This window comes from Protomyctophum parallelum, assembly GCF_964188405.1.
Source record: "Protomyctophum parallelum genome assembly, chromosome: 20".
NCBI lineage: Eukaryota > Metazoa > Chordata > Actinopteri > Myctophiformes > Myctophidae > Protomyctophum > Protomyctophum parallelum.
This window is the reverse complement of record NC_139718.1, coordinates 27,537,359-27,556,514: the sequence shown is the minus strand read 5'-3', so window position 1 is coordinate 27,556,514 and position 19,156 is coordinate 27,537,359. Positions and strand designations below refer to the sequence as shown.

Here is a 19,156-nt window from a genome sequence, read left to right as displayed (position 1 = left end):
AAAACAATGAGAGTCTGTGAACATCTCAGTGATTGATGCAGGTCTACAGTACAGTCCACTTCCTGCGCTGTACCAGCTGGTAGCCTATTGTTCCTTGAACAGCTGATAATGTATTTCTGTTCAAATGGATGGTTAAAGAATGATTACCAAAACAAATAAGCCCTCAAAATGTTACATTCAGGTCACTCAGGCCTTCATCACTTTGTTTTAACATAACAGCATCTCTTCTCAGGGTTGTTTGAGACAGTACACATTACTGATCAATGTTGTTTTGATTGATAAGTTTTATGAGCCCTAGACAATAGACATAACAGCTGTCATCAGATAAAAAAAAATATGTGCTTGTAGCTTCACAGTCTTTCTTTATTTCAGTAAGACTATCCTATTGGCAGCCATGGATATGAAACATTTTACAAGAAATATAAAGGTACAGTCTGGTAAACTTTCTATGCCAGGGGTTAATGGCTAAGCAGCAGTAAATAAACAGAAAATATGTTGTGATGTGATGGGATGTTAGCTTAAACATCTGTTCTTTTCAGTGAATGCCACCATAATGCGATGTTGTATGAATTAAGCTTTAACAATGCCAAGAGGATCTCATAAAAGGAAAAAGACCCATATATTGCAGTAACTGGTTTTCACATGACACCACTAATATGGGGAAGGAGATATTTGTACCCGTGCCAAAGCTTCCTCCACAGAGATCATGTTTTCTTTCACCATCATCATCAGTTGGATGCGCTCTTCATCACTCATGGTGATCTCACTCGCCACAAAGCCAACATCGTCACCTGCTGGAAGGGAGGAGGGGAGGGGGGTTACAAATACACACCTGTATTGGTAAAGTGTGAGCTAATGGGTTTAAGCACTCAATTTAGAGTTTATTAATTATTATCAACCCCCGAAAACATAATTTCTATGCATTTACTTTTTAAATAAGTGTTTTCCTTTTGACTAAACATACCTTTTGAAGTCTGACGCACGACAGCCTTCTGCGACTTACGGAAACTCTGCCAAAAAGACTTGTTTTTTCTCTTTCCGTCCCACTTTCCTACACAAACATTTGTATTTAGTGCATGCAACATGGCCACAAAATGTAACTGAAAAATAAAATAAGGAAATATAATAATAAGTTATGCTACTGTACAAAACTAGAGCAAAGATACATTTAGCTTCTTCAAATGACTATAGGCTAGAAGTTTTAGCAACAATTCATTATATCCATTCTCTCAGGTATAATGGAGAAAGTGTGGGTTAACTAACATCTCTGTACAATTATAATAACAAGTAGCAGAAAACCTATACTTACCCCCTGATCCATCATCAGAGCTGGATTTGTGTACGGGGAACCTACGAATCACAGACAATATTTACTTGTTTTGAACTGGAACAGATGAAAGGAAATAAAAAACACAAGTCAAATTCAAATATGTTGTCCCACCTGTTTTCCAATACTATTTTCTTCATTTTATTCTATCCTACCATCTCCATCAACATCTTTATGTAATCTCCTTTCTTCCCTCACATATAAAACAAAAAAACAAGCAATCACAATGGTACACTATCCGTCATGACACTAGCTTCATACTGTTGTAAAGAGAAAAGGCAAATCAAAGCAGTCAAAACAGAGAAAAAAAAGCTCTGTGCTCTTGGCTGATGAACAGAGGTCAGTGCACTATAGCCATCACCAGAACAATGGAGTCTTTCTCACGTTCTGCTGGGGTTTTACAGCTCAACTCGCACTAACGTGGCCCCTGCATTCCCTGCGTGTTCTCTCTCTCTCTCTCGCTCTCTCTCTCTGCGTTCTCTCTCTCTCTCTCTCTCTGCGTTCTCTCTCTCTCTCTCTCTCTCTCTCTCTCTCTCTCTCTGCGTTCTCTCTCTCGCTCTCTCTCTGCGTTCTCTCTCTCTCTGTATTTGTAGCTCTACCTCATTATTTATATCTTTAACTGTCTCTATTTCCCTCTAACTAAACTGTATCTTGGTTTCTCTCTTTGTGTCGTATATCACTCCCTCTCTCTCTCTGTCATCAGCTGACACTTGTTGCTGAAGCTAGTGGGAAGTGGCCATCAGCCTCTCCTGGCCTCATTATGTTTGTGTCCCACAAGGGGGCAGTCCAACACAATGATGAGACCATCTCAGACCATCTGTTTCTATAAACAACCTTTCAAATTATCTGCATGCTATCTTGCCCCGCCTCTCTCTCTCTTTCTGTGCCCGTTTGTCAGTATTTCTCTCTCCGTGTCCATCTCTCTTTCTCTGCCTCTCTGCTTCCCTTTCTTCCCCCCCTCATCCTCTCTCTGTCATCAGGTGTCAGCTGACACTTGCTGATGCCAGTAACCAGTAGAAGAGGCCAGTGTAACATGTACTGTAAGTGAGCCTCCAGTTTTTCATAAACAACTTGTGAAATCACATTTTCCCTGAAATGATCAGGAGGAAAAAACCTTGGTTGCTTCTGACAGCTTTATACACTTTCAAGATTTTGTTTGTGAATGTGAATACACGAGACACACTTATACAGCCTATGAAATGCAAATATTTTCAGTGCACTGGCCCTTTAAGGCACTTAATCAAATCAATGTGTCTATGTTATTAGTCATTCATGACCTATATTCCCTCTTTTTCTTAGTCTACTTTCCAATGACAAAAATATGACTAATCTTCGAAATCCATCAAAAGAAACAATAGAGGGAAGGATGTCTGGAAGGGGAGTGGGGGGTGTTTCCTAAAAGTGACCGTATGGCAGCAGGAAGTTTGAGAAGCACACATGTCCTCATACTGATGAGCTGATAATAAATGGTAGTGTAATCCTAGTTTGTCCTCTTAAAAGCCCAAGTCAACAGTACTATATACACATTATATTGCACATGGGAAGACATTTTTCAGTAACTCTTATGCCCAGAAATGGTTTGGTGGTTTAGATTCTCTTCAGCAAAACCACTTGTACACTACTGCTAACTTAAACGCCGGCATGGCCTGTACTCCTGTCCTCACTGATGCTGCTGAACTCTGTTTTTCATGCTGCTTTTAAACTCTCAGCCATTGCAGCCATTGTCTTAATACAGACACTATAGTAAGACAGGAGTGCAAACCAATATGCAGTGCAAGATTCCATAATGTAGTTCCTAACATTAGTCATTCTTATTCCATACACTAACAGAATACTGTTCCACTGGACTCTACAGTCCTACTTAAAGCTGCAGGATTTCAGTTTAGAATGATGTCCTTCCTGGGATTCAAACCCAGTTCTCCCAGAGAACTGAGATTACTGAGCTGAGACAGAACTCCTGCTTGGGCAAGGGAGATTTAGCTCCTTGAGCTTCAGGCAACACCACTTGTAAAGCAAACACAAGGTCTTCATTTGTCAATAGAAGAGCAGAGAGACCACCTTTAAACACTGCAGATGTGTTACTGTAGTTCTATTGTATTAACAATTTGGTTAAAAAAAAAACAAGGTTCCAGATTAATATGTTTTTAAGAGAAAGCCACGATGGTGTATTTCTTACCTTCTGTCTGTCTCTGGAGTGGACATGGTGCTACTGAGACCCAGCGACTCCTGTGAAGGCAGGACCACAGTAATGAGGTTCAGTATGGACACAAAACAAACTAACCTTCTGCCAGTCTCATTTTTTTTACATTTCCCATCTCCGAGTCCACAACACATCACACAAGAAGAGAGTGCTACTGTTCAGTTTTCTTGTAATTGTGTTAATGTTGCTTCTTCCTGTTATTGAACTGAATGCAAGTCACACTCTGGATACCAGTGCCAGATACATGCCTGGTAAACACAAGCACAACAGTTCTATTCTTACTTTGAACATTTGGAATTCAGAAATCTCATTTTGCAACAGATGATCACACATGCCAGGGGTCACGTTCCTCTATCATCTCACTCCGGATGTGTGTCATCAAATTTGAGGGGGGAAAATCTCAAGGGCACCTTTCTCTCTCACTCGGCATCTGAGCTTTCCTGGGGACAAATCATGACAAGGCACTTCCAACTGCCTCTTGTCAGGGTGAATCGTTTTGGGTTGAGTCAGAGAGAGGAAGTAACTTCTCCTGGGGACTAATTCCTGATTTATACGTAGTGGTGTGGCTGTGTCTCGCACCAGAAATAGTAGATCTACAAAGTCACAACGTGATCGTGTAGATCAGCCATTTTTGGTGCGAGACACACCATGCAACCGTACCAATCAGGCTCAAAGGATCATACAGTACATGAGGCCGGGGCAGGGCTACTCACCTGGATCTGTGAGCGGAGCTGCAGTGATGTGGCCACTGAGTCAACCTTTCCCTGAAACACACACACAGGCAGTGGGAAGTGGACGAGTAAATTATAGTGTCATCATAGTGCTGAAATAGACATAATATTTAGATGACCGAAGCCACAGTACTGTGGAGTAATGCTAGGTGTATGTATCGCTGCTGACGTCCTTGACATCACACACAGTGCTGCTAACAAAAACGTTTTATTTTGGACACACTGGGTATGAAATGCAAAAAGAGGCAGGTTTGATGGTGTATTCCTTCATATAAAATGATAGTATTTTTGATTTGCATTATATATATATATCTACAGTATCAAATTATACAAACACCATGATACCATGATACATCCATCCATGGTATTTGTCAATAGTCATACAGTAGTCAGAATGCATGTTTCCTACAGTAGTTCTAGGACTGTCTGACTTGAGGTCCCTGGTGTCCATGTGCGTTGGTTTATATACAGTGAAATTTGGCAAGTTGTCAATTTCTCAGTCCCAGTATCACAAAAGCAAGGCAATGCATTTGTATGGGACATTTCAACAACAAGGTAATTCAAAGTAATTTACATAAAGCATCAAGACATTAAGACAGAATTAAGCACATGAACCATGAAGTACCAGGTGCGAGCATTCAGCAAAAATAGATTTACAAGCTCACATTGTGAGAGATTTGGTGTTGAGAGAAATCCTAGGGGACCTAACAGAGCCCTGGGGCATCCCAGTCAACTAATTATATAGGGTTTAACTGGTTACTGTTTAAGTGGTTTAAGGTAAATAAACATTATGAAAGGGCATTTCAATACAAAAAAATAATAATAATCTTGCTGATTAAACTGTAATCCGTCTGTAAACTGTAATGTCAAATTTATTTTAACCACATAAACCCTACAGTATATACTTCATTTACTGGGGTGCCCCAGGGGTGTATACTTGGCCTCCACCTTTTCCCCCTCCACTCCAAATCTCAAAAATAGCTGATCTACAAGCTCTGCCATTTTCACCAAATGTTCACCTATTATGACAGAATAGGGAAGCTATATGGTTCATGTGATTCAATACACTGTAGAATCTTTGGTGGTAATTGAACTCTCAGAGTTTCAGACCCTGGTGGTCTTGGCAATGAGAACCAGTGTAGATAAAAGACTAGAAAAAGTGCCCTTCTGGGCACAGGTCTCCACCAGGATTTCTTCCTCAGCCTAGTGGGAATATGCGTGCACAGTTTCATCGCAATCGGACGCTGCGTTGAGGAGTTGTGGCGATTTGTACAAAGCAGGCTACTCCTGAAAACTGTAGGAGCCAATCGTGGCCAATCAGGATGGAATATGAGAAATCAAACAAACCTGCCTTGATCACATGACTATGGAGATCATGTCTACCGATTTGCGTGAAATTTGGATAAAATCTGAAGGAGTAATAATAGAAAATGTGTTTTACATATGTCGGCCTCCTGGTGGCGCTATAAAGAGCAGATGTGAAAAATTCCAGGCAAAGGTTTTTCCTTGGCCTCTAGGGAGTTGGCATACAAAGTTATCCACAGATCCGTGCAGTTAGAGGTAAAAACACTTTTCGGCCAGTTATAGCGCCACCTTGAGGCTGAGTTGAAATTGTTGATGTGGCATTTTGTCCTCGGCCTAGTGGGAATGTGGGTGCACAATTTCACGGAAATCAGGCGATGTGTTCATGATTTGCAGCATTTTGTTTGAAACTGAGCACTCCTGTGAACTTTGGAAGCCAATCTTAACCAATCAGGAGAAATCTGAAAGAGCGGTTCCGTTGAATGGCTGTAGAGAGACTGTGTACCAATTTGCGTGATGTTTGGACAAAATCTGTAGGTGTACTGTGCAAAAACTTGTTTTGCACAAAGCGGCCTCCTGGTGGCGCTATAACAGGCCGTTCTGGAAAGTTTGGGGCAGAGGTTCATCGTTGGCATCCAGGGAGTGTGTGTGCAAAATTTGGCATCGACCGGGTTAACGGTGACCGAGATTAGCTGCTAACGGACGGACGGACGGACGGACACACGGACACACGGACGGACGGAGTGCAAAACATACTCTCCCCCCATGCCTTCGGCCTGGTGGAGACAATAATATGGCCTAATGCATGTCAAACTGGCGGTTCTTGAAAAGTAAAAGTGTGAGAACCACTGGGATAATATAACAGTGTAAACCAACCTTACTTACCATGTTTGCATCTACCACTTTACGTTTGCGTATCTCCTCCATCCTTGCACAGACGTCACTCACTGATGTGCCGTAGAACTCAGAGTATCCCTGAGCCAAATCATCAATGTTACCCAACGACCCATCCTGCCAAGAAAACACAAGAGTTTCATATGAGTGAAGATCGGAGAGGTAAAACATTCAGTGAATAATACACTACTGTACTGTTCTGGGTTCAACAATGTTGCAACGAAGGTCTCAAACTAAACAAAGCAAATATCCAGAATAGATTCTGGTTTCACAAAAGTCTGTGTGTTTAAGATACTATCAGCAACAACAGCAACATATGGTGTATGCACAATATTTCCAGGTTCGATTGGCTTGTAGACCTGCATATCATCATCCGTTTCTCTGCTTGTTTTTCTTGACTCCTCAAAAGCATTTATGATAAAACCAACAAACCAATATAGCAAAATAGAGTAAAATTCGACAAATACTAATCTTGCCAACTCCTCTAGCTACAGTAGTCAACATCAACAGCACACAAGGAAACACTGAGATGAGAGACGTAGAAATGTATAACTCTGAGTCTATAAAATTAACCAAACGGATCAGAAAAGTTCCATTTGTACACAGTTAAATTAACAGAGGATTTTACTGTGCAACTCCAACAGATACAAATCAAAAAAGGATATAATGACCACCTTCAAGATAATCCAATGCTTTTAAGCAACAGTCACCCCCAGCAATCCCAGGAAACATAGAAATACTGAAATGATCTCTCTGTGCGTCTCTGACGCACTGCCTGTTCACCGGACACCTATTCTTCCTGATCAGTGAACCCTCTCCTTAGGCCTACTAAAGACGTGACCCTCGGGGACAGGGGAAGTGCTGTGTGACGCAGCCATGGCCCAATCGCTGGGTCCACTTCAGGAGTCACCAGCAGGGAAGTCAAGAGGCCAGTGGGTTAAGTCTACCGTATATCACGACAGCACACTGACCACGGGTCAGTCCTCCATAAATCACATGTGTGTCCTTTGTCTTGACACCATCTTAAAAACGTCTCAGTCCCTACAAACTTTGGGAAATATCCTGCAATTGTGCTGCTACCTGATGTGTTATGGCACATCATGGATGTGTGTGTGAGTCATACGGATACAATAAGTGATATATCATCTTTTGCTGAGGGGATTTAGAACCCAGTAACCTTTGTGAGTGTCCAGAATACTTCATGTACAACACTATATCCATATTCCACACCTGGAAATACAATATATAAGCATGAGGATGAGCGTAATTACGTTTGGTTGTGAAGTGGTATGTGTCTAAATCAAGCACATGTAATCGTTGACAATATTCTATATAAATATAAAATAATTAAAAAGTAAAGAAATCTCCACATAATATTGTCCAATTAAAATAGCCCAGTAGCTTTCAGATAACCAAATTACATGATGTGACTGTCTTTCACTACCAAGTGATCAATATGTGGTCCTTTCTTCTTCTTCTTCTTCAAAACTCCAAAAAGTATTTTGGAGCATATTCTCAAGGCTACTGAATTAAACATTGAACTCAAATTCATTGCATTTCTTTTTCTTTTAATGTGAAGGGTTCCACATTTCTGAACACACTCTTTATCTACAGTTTATTAATGATCAGGCAGCTACAGTACAGAAGATCATTATAGTGTGTAAATCATATAATACATTGTTTAACAGCTTCTCAAATAGTGGATCAGCTGGTTGACAAAACACAAGCAGCATAATAGTATGCCTGTCTCTCTGGTCAGCAATGGGAGAATGGGCATGCAGCATGTCCATAAACTGTACCACACAGAGTTATTATCATTATCTCCCTCATGCCGTTCCCTGTAGGTATGCAAATGCATCTGCTCAAAACAGTGGTCCGCTGTGAATAGTAATACTGTAGGCTCACTTGTCTCGTGGTATGATGCTCAGTGACTGGCTCAACAGTCCAGAAAAGAGGGACCATTCATTTGGTAAATGACATGCCCCAGGGTCGAACGCTGCATGAAAATCTGGCTGTCTTTTCAGCCTGTCCATAAATGAGGATGATGAGGACAACGCTGTGCCTGGCTGCAGTACGTCTTCAAACTGCCACTGTGCCACATAAACAGCCTATTGTGATTAGACCACATGGCATCGCATTTCCCCGGGTGCTATTAAAGACTATTAATTTATACTTTGTCATATGATCTTGTTGCTGCTCGCTGAAGAAGGCAGATTTTCGAGTGAAAAATGTGACATGCTAGAGACATGCTGTGCACTGTATATATACACCCTAGCAAAGAGAACCACCCTACATAAATATTGAATAAATCAAACAGTGGTGCTGCGTCATATTGTCACTGATTAACATGAGCAGCTCTTTGTGGTGTACAGTATACCATCCACATATACATGGTATACAATCAAATCCTCAGTACATTTAGAAATGGACCCATTTAAATGAATACTCAGGATTGTACAGTGCACTCACTGTACAGCCCTGTTTATCTGTGCCACAGCTGTGGCCACATCCACCTTGTCTGGTGTATTTACATCATTGGCCTTTGTGGTCAGAACATGTGACACAACCACCCTGGGGGGTGTTAGACATGGATGTTTTTCTGCACACTATTTATTTGTCCAATTACCCTGTTTAATCTTGCACTTAGTAAGTCAGCCTGGATAAGTGTGTACAATTAACTGTAATTGTACATTGTGTGTATGCATTATACAATAGATACTGTAATGCCATTACAGTCAGCAGTCAAAATAAACTGCCTTTAATAAAATAGGCCTCCTGCAATATGAAATACAACATAAGTACCCTCCTGAATTTTCACTCTGAAAATGCTCTAAAAAGAAACTTCCCTTTCAAAAACCTCCCCATTCATCAATATACTTTTCTTCTACAGATTAAAGGTCTCCAAACCAAAACTGAGGCATGATCCATCAACCACAGACATATTTGTTCTGCTGAGAGGCTTGAAAAGGAGAGTGTGGGCCTGTGGGGTTGCGTTTCTCTCCTGACAATGATTAGGGTTAGGGTTGAGCAGCATCTCGGAGGCAGACAAAAGATCCACGTGCCCCTGAGGCCAGAAGTCTAATGAGTGTTTTTACAGTTCATCCGTCTTGTCTCCTCCGTTTAGCGAACAAGAATCAAGGTCCAGAACTTAAGAGTTTGTGGTTTTCATTTTAACTTACTTAGAGAAGCAGATAGATGGGGTTGACAAATAAGTAACACACCCAAGTGCTAGAATGTTTAGATACCTAGCTTGGAATCACACCTTCTGTGATTGACAACTTACTTAACTGATGCAATCTTAATCGGATCAAATCCACCCATCTGGTGCGTGCAACAAGTATGTTAAAACAAACAGCAAGGATTTAAAACTCTACCCGGCTCAGGGCAGCTAGGAATGATACCAGTGGGAATGGCACATCTGGGCTGATGTGATTGCGATTATGCCAGACAGGGTTAGCTCTATAACGCTGTTCAACTGAAACTTCTGCATGTACCGGTAATTAAATTTGTCCATATTATATGCAATTCAAACAGACATCATTGAGCCTTATTAAACATATGTATGTCTCCTTTGGTATAGCCCAGTCATTCATTTGGCGATCCACCCACTAATCTAATTTCAGTGGAATGCATCAATGTAAGACTCAGATTGAAAAGAGAAAAATGCCAAGTTGTCAATGTCAAGGTTCTGTGAATGGGTACTAATGCTAACGATCACCGTTGACAGGGAGTTGTAAAACAAAACAAATTGAGAACTAACTTTGTTTGAATGTCTTCATTAATCCACAACCAACAGCCATCAAGTCTGCTCAACAATATCAACAACAAAAGCCTGTAGTGAATGCTTTATGGCTGTCATTCTAAATGCTGAATGAAGATGTTTCTCAATGAGATAAAATTACAGTAGCAGCAAAACAGCTGGTTCATGCCCAGGAAAAACATAAAAATACACTTACCACAAGCCTGAGACTGGCTAAGATACACAGGCAACGTCTTGTTCTGGTTCCTCAGTTCCAACTCACTGAAACTTTACTCAGCTCAGTGAATGGAGAACAATGCACGCTGGAGTCAAGGGGAGGGGAGTCCAGCGTGCATAAATCTGAGTCTCTTTTTCTTTTTTTTCCCCCTTTCCTTTTTTGCCAGGGGGACAACCACATGTGACGATGGAGCTCTTGGGTGTGGCTCCCACACTCTCTCCAGCTGCAGCCCACAGGGACTGGCTGACTCACAAGTTCAAATAAACCACCACCTCTGCTGAGTTTTAAAATTAATGTGTGTATCTGTCTGTGTGTGCACATGTACAGTGTATGTGTGCCGCTGTGGCTAGTTGTGTTGTGTGCATGCACACGTGTGTGAATATAGAGTGATTATGTGTGTGTGTGTGTGTGTGTGTGTGTGTGTGTGTGTGTGTGTGTTTTTGTATGGATATTTTTATCATCATTTTAAGAGCCTGCTCAGGGACTACAGATGAAAATGAGCTTCTGGCTAACTCTGGCCCATTTACATGGATGTGTGTGGATGGATGTTTACATGGATGTGTGTGTGTGTGTGTGTGTGTGTGTGTGTGTGTGTGTGTGTGTGTGTGTGTGTGTGTGTGTGTGCGCGCGCATTACCTACTGAAACTGAACCAACCAATGCTGTATATTCCCAACAGGAATGTATGTGTAGACCAACATCAAAGTATCACAACTGCAGTGCTTAGAGAGCAAAGGCATACAGGCTATCCAGCACTACCAAAATTGTGGGTTCAAGTCTGACTCATAATCTTTGTTGTCATCCACCCATAATCCTCTCTGTCCCTCCTCCCATACTTCCTGTCTCACTCTCTTCCCCCTGCATTCCCTTTAAAAGTGAATTAAGTTGATAAAAGTAGGCTTAGCTCTGAATAAATAAATTATGTCTACCTCTGTTAAAATAACAGTACATGGAACAACTTTTCTTTTAATGATTCTTAATCCAACAATAGCAGGCTAGAAACCAGCAGGTGGCAGCAAATAGCAACTCTTTGACAGAATCAATCTTACTGCCCTGGTGATACCAAGTGATGACACAGAATGGCAAGTTACCCATCAAGAATAATCTAAATTAAGAATGGCATCTCAAACATCCATCCTCCTCACCCCTGCTGATGAAATAAACAAATGAGACCCCAAATAAGAACCCCATTTCAAATCAACAAAAAGAAAAATGAAACTGTAACTGCCCTTTCAAGTTAAAATGTCCCCCATTAAATGGACATTTTGACGGGTCATATTCGACACATTGCTGGCCAGGCCTGGAATCGAACCTGGGACAACTGAAGACTCCTGCCCCTAATCACAATGTCGCTTTAAACTAGTGGAAAGTTGAAACACAAGCCGGTTCGCGGACGGTATACGTGAAAGCACCGAGGTTCCAAGGATCTAGAATGGAACCAGTTCTAGAACCAACGTTATTTTGATGAAAAAAGGCCTGAGAGGCAACAGTGTTAACCAGTTGTTCCAGCAGTGAACAACAGTGTACATTACACCAAACAGTATCATTCAGTGTAAAAACTACAGGAACACACTGATGGGATTTTCTTCTGCTTTCTACTCCAAAACAAATGCAGCATCTTTACATTCTCCTTAAGGAGGTCTTATGGGCGGTGACCCCTTTCTCTGATAACCACATGGTAAGTCTGCAATGTTATGGGTGGGAAAATCCTGTTTTTCTTTGTCTATTCTTTAATCTTTCACCTTCTGTAAGTAAGACTCATTAACCACAGTTATACAGAGCCTATTATGCACACCTCATTCAGGTTGGACCGCACTGTGTGTTTCGTGTAGCTCCAGATCAGTAGTACTGGCAGCTGAAAAGGGCATCAATATGTCTGTACACAAACAAATGTGTTTGTGACAAAGACATGCCCTTGTCTGTGGCAAATGTTAGATTTTGTTTTTAGTACATAACATTATAATATTCTTATTTTGATCATAAGACCCAATTACTGAATGTCAGTCTCCAGGTTTTCTTCAGAATATGTATGACACTGATTTACTATGAAACTATGGCACATCAGGAGCCCAATGGTACAGACTTTATACTTTTGTATACTTTTAAATGTTCCCCATAACTCTGAGAGTGTAAAAAGAAATCACACCTGTGTGAACTGAGTGGTGCACCCCCCCCCCCCTCTCTCTCTCTCACTCTCATTAGCAGGCAACAGTGCAGCACTCTCTCTCTCTGGCACAACAGCGCCCCTACTGGTACTAATAGTCATACTCGTGCTCATTAACACATAGGCGGACTCATAGACACATAGGTGAACACGGACATTGCTGTTCCTTGGAGTGGTTGCACCAATCAAAAAAGGCGGGCGAGAGAGAGAGAGAGTGAGGGCGAGTGGGCGAGAGGGAGAGAGGCCGAGAGAGAGAGAGAGAGAGAGAGAGAGAGGGAGGAAGGAAGGAAGATGTGCGAAGGAGATGTGCACACTCTAATGCTAGAAAGGGCAGTTTTCCGCCTGGCTACACAACGGTGGGCTGTCCGTCACCTTGGTGCACACAGGGGACCTGGAGATGGATGCCATTGCCCCGTCTGCGAGCCAGCTCATCTCTTGTCATGTCTCCAGCTCTCCCGTCATATGTGACAAGCTGGTGCATCGGCATGGTCTTAAGCTTTGACCGCCGAAGAGAGAGCTTTCCAAGAAGTGCATTTTTTTTTAACTTTTTATTTGCACCAGCTTTTTTTCCCCGGTTCCTCCAGTTATGTTATGCATTACACGTTGTACCCGGGGTACTTTGTACCCCTTGTCAAAGTACCCATTGTACCTGTATTTACTATGTTTATTTGAGAGGGACAATATATATGAATGTACAATGCATAAACAAAATGCACAAATATAGTGCATTTAAGAAGCAATTCAATTATACAAAAGTAACAGCAAAACTGTATATCCTCATTTTCAGTCCCTGACAGATAAAAACAGATCGGCTACCACAGAACGTATGGCAATTAGAATGTAATGTGAATTGTTCCAGCTAGCCATCCCAGTCGAGACTAGACTGACAGGCTTTTGGGTCCCCTAATGAAAGGAGGAATATCCTAACCAGCCATGCCTGGCTGCTAAGTGGGTTTTGACATATTCCAATGAGGAATGGATTTGATGAGTGGGGTGACACATGTGTGCCGTCACTCAGCAACACACAAGCTGCATATGAGCCCTGTCTCTCAACTCAACCTCTCAGAAAAGTAATATCAGAGGGGGAAGACAAAATAGATACAGTATGATCAAACATAGTTTTGCGTGCGTTTGAAAATCAGAATCTAGTACCATCCCATTCACCCACGACCACGTACATCACAACCTGGCCCTCAATGTTTGTTTGTTTTTCCCATAGATACAAAATTATTTCCTAAATCTTCTCTTAACAGTAGGATCGTTCACTGTTCATGTATTTGCTTGCAAAAGTAACAGATCTACAAGCTCACAACGGACGGACCGCTGTATGAGGATGTAGATGTTATTTTTCACTTTGATGTACAACAAAGTATATTGGGTTTAAGTGGTTTAAAAATTACTCTAAAGAAGATTTAGAGGTTATAGAGTGTGCAGAGGGCAAAGCTTTTGTCCAAAGCACTAAATCTAGCAAATCTGAAGGGCATTTTAAACATTAATTTAAATTCCTAACAGTTATTTTAACTAATGCATTTCCCTTGTCCTTGGGACATGTTTAATGTAGCAGTGCTGAAATCAATTCCATAGACATCACAAAATGTAACACGATTCATGCATGGAAACTATGCCATTTATACTGTATACTGGATTATTTTGTGTTTCCTCTAGTAGTGCTGTGGCCTAGGTGAATTATTCCTATCCATAGATAGATCCCTAGTTGCGTGGTTGCTCCATGTTTTAAAGTAAAGCGGCCCGTACTATACATTGTTCCTCTCTTAAAGCACATTCAGGAACTCTGCCATTCATTTTGTAAATCGACAGAGGCCAACGTACATTTCAGCAACCTCAATATTCCCTTTAATGATAAGAAACCATTGCAGAGAACACTGGACTGTTCAGCATTCCTCCTCAAGGTGAGGTAACCTTCACACTGTCCACTATGAAGGAACCTTAATAAAACCTTTTTTAATCTTTATAGCATTATCCAGTGTGTGTACCTTACCCTTTTTTAGCCTTCACACTGTTCCCATTTCTTGGAGCATGTGTAATGAATATATAACCTACTATTCCCCCACCTTAAAAATGCATCAGATTTCACTCAAATGTTATTTTTTTTAAACAAAGATTTCAATTGTCCTGTCAACATTCTAAAGAATCCTGTGCACTGCTACAGTATATGCTCCATCTTGTCATGAAGCAGCCTGTGGATTCTTCCAATTCCTTGGGGCATGTTTAATTCAGAGGTGCTGAAATAATTTCATCCGACCCCCTCTGGTAATTTGGTAATTACCCTCTTGTGACTGAGACATGGCTGCCAGTTCACACTGTCTCCAGCTGTATTATCAATTCAGCAGCACACAACAAGTCTACAAGATCCTCAAGCCTCCCACGTCCCCTATGAGATGCAGAGCAGGGGCCAATTTGCGGCTGTCGATCATGCAGTGTAAGATTATGGGGGCCCCTGGAATGAGGTCATTCTATGCTGGGTGAAAACAATAACAGAAAGTGGATTGGTCCCATAGGAAAGGAAGTGCCCTTTGGACACTTGTTGGAATTTTACATGAAAAGCACATGCCGTAAAAGGCAAGCACATGGGTAGCAGAGGAATTCATACATTTGATTAGCGTGACAATATTACAGAGTTGTTGGGAAAGACTTAAATAAAAAATCACACGCGTGTGAAGTGAGCGGCGCTCTTATCATACATCATCACATTCCGGCCAATCACAATTGGCGTCCTCACTTTTCTGTGCTCACTTTTTATTCTCAAATCCAATCCGGATAATCACTTGTGATTAGCCTTTACTGTCTTCACTTTTTATCCTCAAGTTCAACCCGGCTAATCACTTGTGGCGTCCTCACTTTTCTGTCCTCACATTTTATCCTCAATAGTACATTGCTCAGCCAATCAAATCATCGCTATGGGGTGCTCAGCCAATCAAATCATAGCTGTGGGGTGCTCAGCCAATCAAATCATCGTTATGGGGTACACACAAACACACAAAGCTGGGCATAAGAGGGGCTAGCGTGCAGCGCCCCTCAAAAAGACTGGCTTACAAAGTGCACCGTGTAAGAGGTACTTTTAGTTCATAACCTGCTTCAGAGAGCTGCCATCCCTGTCAGAATGACTCCACCTCCTGTCTGTCTGAGTGAAAGATGGCAGAGCCTCTTCTGGCAGTGCCATGCCGATGTACAGCCCCTGTTCCTGAGACACCGTTCACCAACTACACCCGCAAGTAGTTGGTGTGCCTGTGATTGTCAAAAGATGCATCTTTGCATCTTTTGATAATCACAGGCTCACCAACTGCACTCACATCTTTTGACAACCACAGGGTCTGCTAGAGATGTCCCAACAGAGCTGACTACCACATCTCTTGTCAAACCTTATTTATTTCCTCTGCCATGCTCTCAGATGACCTTTCCAAGGACATCCAAGGTATTGAGGCTACGCAACATCCACAAATGGCTCTGTCCTAACCACAGCTAACTGCCAAACATATTGAGAATTGCATGAGAATCCAGAGTAGTTCAGCTGAAAACTCATTATCAAATAAAAAAAATCCAGCTGGGGCCTTGCTCTCAGTGTTTCCTTCTTGCAAGATTGACCTTCTAATACAGGAACTAAGTAACTAACAAAGAAACATATATTATTTAGGACTTGACTTGTCGAAGCTTGAGCATGCTGTAAAGAAGCATGCAACAATACAATTAATTCCCTAGCAAATGTGTTTTTGTGAGCATTTTAAGTTAGAATTTTGCACAAAATGTGTAGGAGTATGCCAAAGAATTCCATAGTCTGGCATTCTCTCAAAATTTGGCTCTCAATACGAAGGCATTTCGGTTGGCACCCGGGTTCTGTGCGCGCACCTCTGGTCGCTAACCATGCTTTTTTACCGTCCCTTTCTGACGCATTGTTTAAAGTGTGGCATAGAAATGGTATTCACTCCTTCAAAGATCTTTATATTGATGGGTTATTTCCGACCTTTGAACAAATACGACGCAAATTCAAGTTACCCCAATCACATTTCTTTAGATTTCTACAGATACGACATTTTTTAACACAACACACTGCTTCATTTCCAAACATACCTCCCAACTCATCAATGGAATCTATATTTCTACCTGACCCATTGCTCAAAGGAGGTGTTTCTATTATTTATAATTCTCTCTCATGTTTAGATAATAATGCCTCATTGGAGTATTTAAAAACTGCTTGGGAAAACGACTTGGGAATATCTATCACTGACGAGCAATGGTCTACATCTCAAAAGTTTGTGCACTCTTCTTCAGTATGTGCCAGGCACGGTCTTATACAGTTTAAAATATTACACAGGTTACATTTGTCAAAGGAAAAACTCAACAGAATGTTTCCAAATGTGAATCCAGCCTGCGACAGATGTGGCCAGTCGCTGGCCACCCTAGCTCATATGTTCTGGCACTGCACTAAACTAACATCATTTTGGCAAAGTATATTTAAATCACTGTCAGACATTGTTGGAAGACCTTTTGACCCGGATCCACTGACAGCAGTTCTGGGGGTCGGGGGGCCCGGGGTCAAACTGTCTACTTTCCAATATAACATGGTAAAATATGTGACTCTACTGGCTCGCAGACTGATACTGTTGAATTGGAAACAAGCACAGGTTCCCACTCACACTACACTTATGAAAGATGTTATGCACTACTTGCAATTGGAAAAGATAAAGTTTGAATTGAGAGGGAGTGAAGATAGATTTTACCAGACATGGCAACCCTTCATTGACCATTTCAATAGGTGCACGCTAACCCCTCCTACACAATAGATAACATATTAGAAAATTGGAAAGAAAAGTAAAGAAAAAAAAAGGAACTGAGTATTTTATTTTATTTTATTCTCATTTAAAAAGAAATGTCTGTAATTCAGTTAATTTACAACAACGTGTTGGGAAAGTTTTGAGAGCAAGAGTGTCTGTCCTGTGGTCTTTGTTTTGTTTGTCTGTTCACATATGTCGTTGTTTAACTGTTTTCTTTTGTTTTTATCACATTTATATATCTTTTTTATTATGTATTGTATGTGGAATTTACATTATCTGTCTTTATCTTTCATTTTATATAACTGAATAACTCATTATTATTGTCAAAGATTGTCTTATAAGTTGTCATATACAAAAAATGCCTAATAAAAACAGTATTAAAAAAAAAGAAAATGTGTAGGAGTAGCCTAATATAAGTAGTATAGGAGTACATATATATTTTTGCCATAATCTGTCGTCTGGTGTTTGTATAACAGGGCAATACAAATAAATATATAAGTTATAACACGTAACAGTGTATTCATAATGTTTAGTAGTGCGCATACAAAGTTGTACACATATCGGTGCAGTTATAGGTGAAAACATGAATTGGCCTGTTATAGCGCCACCATGAAGCTGATTAGATTTTGTGTCATTTCTTCCTCTCCCTAGTGGGAATGTGCGTGCATAATTTTACGGAAATCGCACACAGTGTTCAAGATTTGAGGCATTTTGTTCAACATGGACCAATCCTGCAAACTTTGGAAGGCAATCTTAGCCAATCAGGATGGAATATGGGAAAGTGGACAGATCCGTGTTGATCACATGACTATGGAGAGAGTGTATACCGATTATGGATAAAATGTATACGAGTAATGTACAGAAATATGATTTGCCAAAATCTGCCTCATGGTGGTGCTACAACCGGCAGATGTGAGAAAACGCAGGCCAAAGGTTTTTCCTTGGCCTCTATGGAGTGTGCCTACAAAGTTGTAACAGATCGGTGCAGTTATACTGTAGGTAAAAACGTGAATTGGCCTGTCAAAGCGCCATCATGAGGCCAATTTATTTTAGTTTAAGTGTAATTTCTTCCTCAGCCTATAGTAGGAATATGTGCGCATAATTTCACAGAAATCACACTCTGTGCCTGTGTTCATGATTTGAGGCATTTTGTTCTAAATGGACCAATCCTGCAAACTTTGGAAGGCAATCTTAGCCAATCAGGATGAAATATGGGGAAGCTAACAGATCCGTGTTGATCACATGACTATAGAGATAGTGATTTGCGTGATGTACTGTAAAATGTGTACGAGTAATGTCAAGTAAAACCTGGCCTCATGGGCGTTGTGGAGAATTTGGGGCAGACATTAGTAGTCGCAGTTTGGCATCGACCGGGTCAACGGTGCCGGAGAATAGCTGTACACGGACGGGCGCACGCACGTGTGCATGTACAGCATATTCTCCCACACACTCACACACTCTCACACTCAGGGGCGGCCTTAAGGATCGGGAGGCCCCGTTCATGACGTCATAATTTTAATAATTAATCATTATAAAAATAAATATATATTATTTTGTGTCAGTGTGTATTATCGGACTTCAAAGCATGAACAGCATACACAGCCAAGTAGAAAAATACACAAAAGCGGCTTGATTAAACATTTTTTTTACTTTAAGGTATAACTGGAAGGCAGCGGCTATACAATGATGCAATCGCAACTCTCAGCGCTGCTAGTGCAGTGAATGCACACACTGGGAAGAGGGAACAATTACAACCAAACACAGGTCAATGTG

The 19,156-nt window shown here is 41.1% G+C and overlaps 1 protein-coding gene across 3 annotated transcripts in view; it reads right to left on the bottom strand.

The window, feature by feature from the left end:
• Positions 1-19,156, bottom strand: part of LOC310877602 (SAM and SH3 domain-containing protein 1-like) — a gene marked incomplete at its 5' end in the record, with an annotated part of 68,561 nt that overhangs the window by 13,405 nt on the left and 36,000 nt on the right. Inside the window, 7 exons of one of the 3 annotated variants that reach the window (XM_083791537.1) lie at positions 679-794; positions 965-1,051; positions 1,310-1,350; positions 3,504-3,553; positions 4,241-4,291; positions 6,446-6,571; positions 10,411-10,532. In XM_083791537.1, the coding sequence (XP_083647663.1) occupies positions 679-794; positions 965-1,051; positions 1,310-1,350; positions 3,504-3,553; positions 4,241-4,291; positions 6,446-6,487 (387 nt within the window). Of the gene's footprint in view, positions 1-678; positions 795-964; positions 1,052-1,309; positions 1,351-1,441; positions 1,538-3,503; positions 3,554-4,240; positions 4,292-6,445; positions 6,572-10,410; positions 10,533-19,156 lie in introns of those variants that run through there. The other 2 variants (XM_083791536.1, XM_083791538.1) reach the window with 2 other exon arrangements.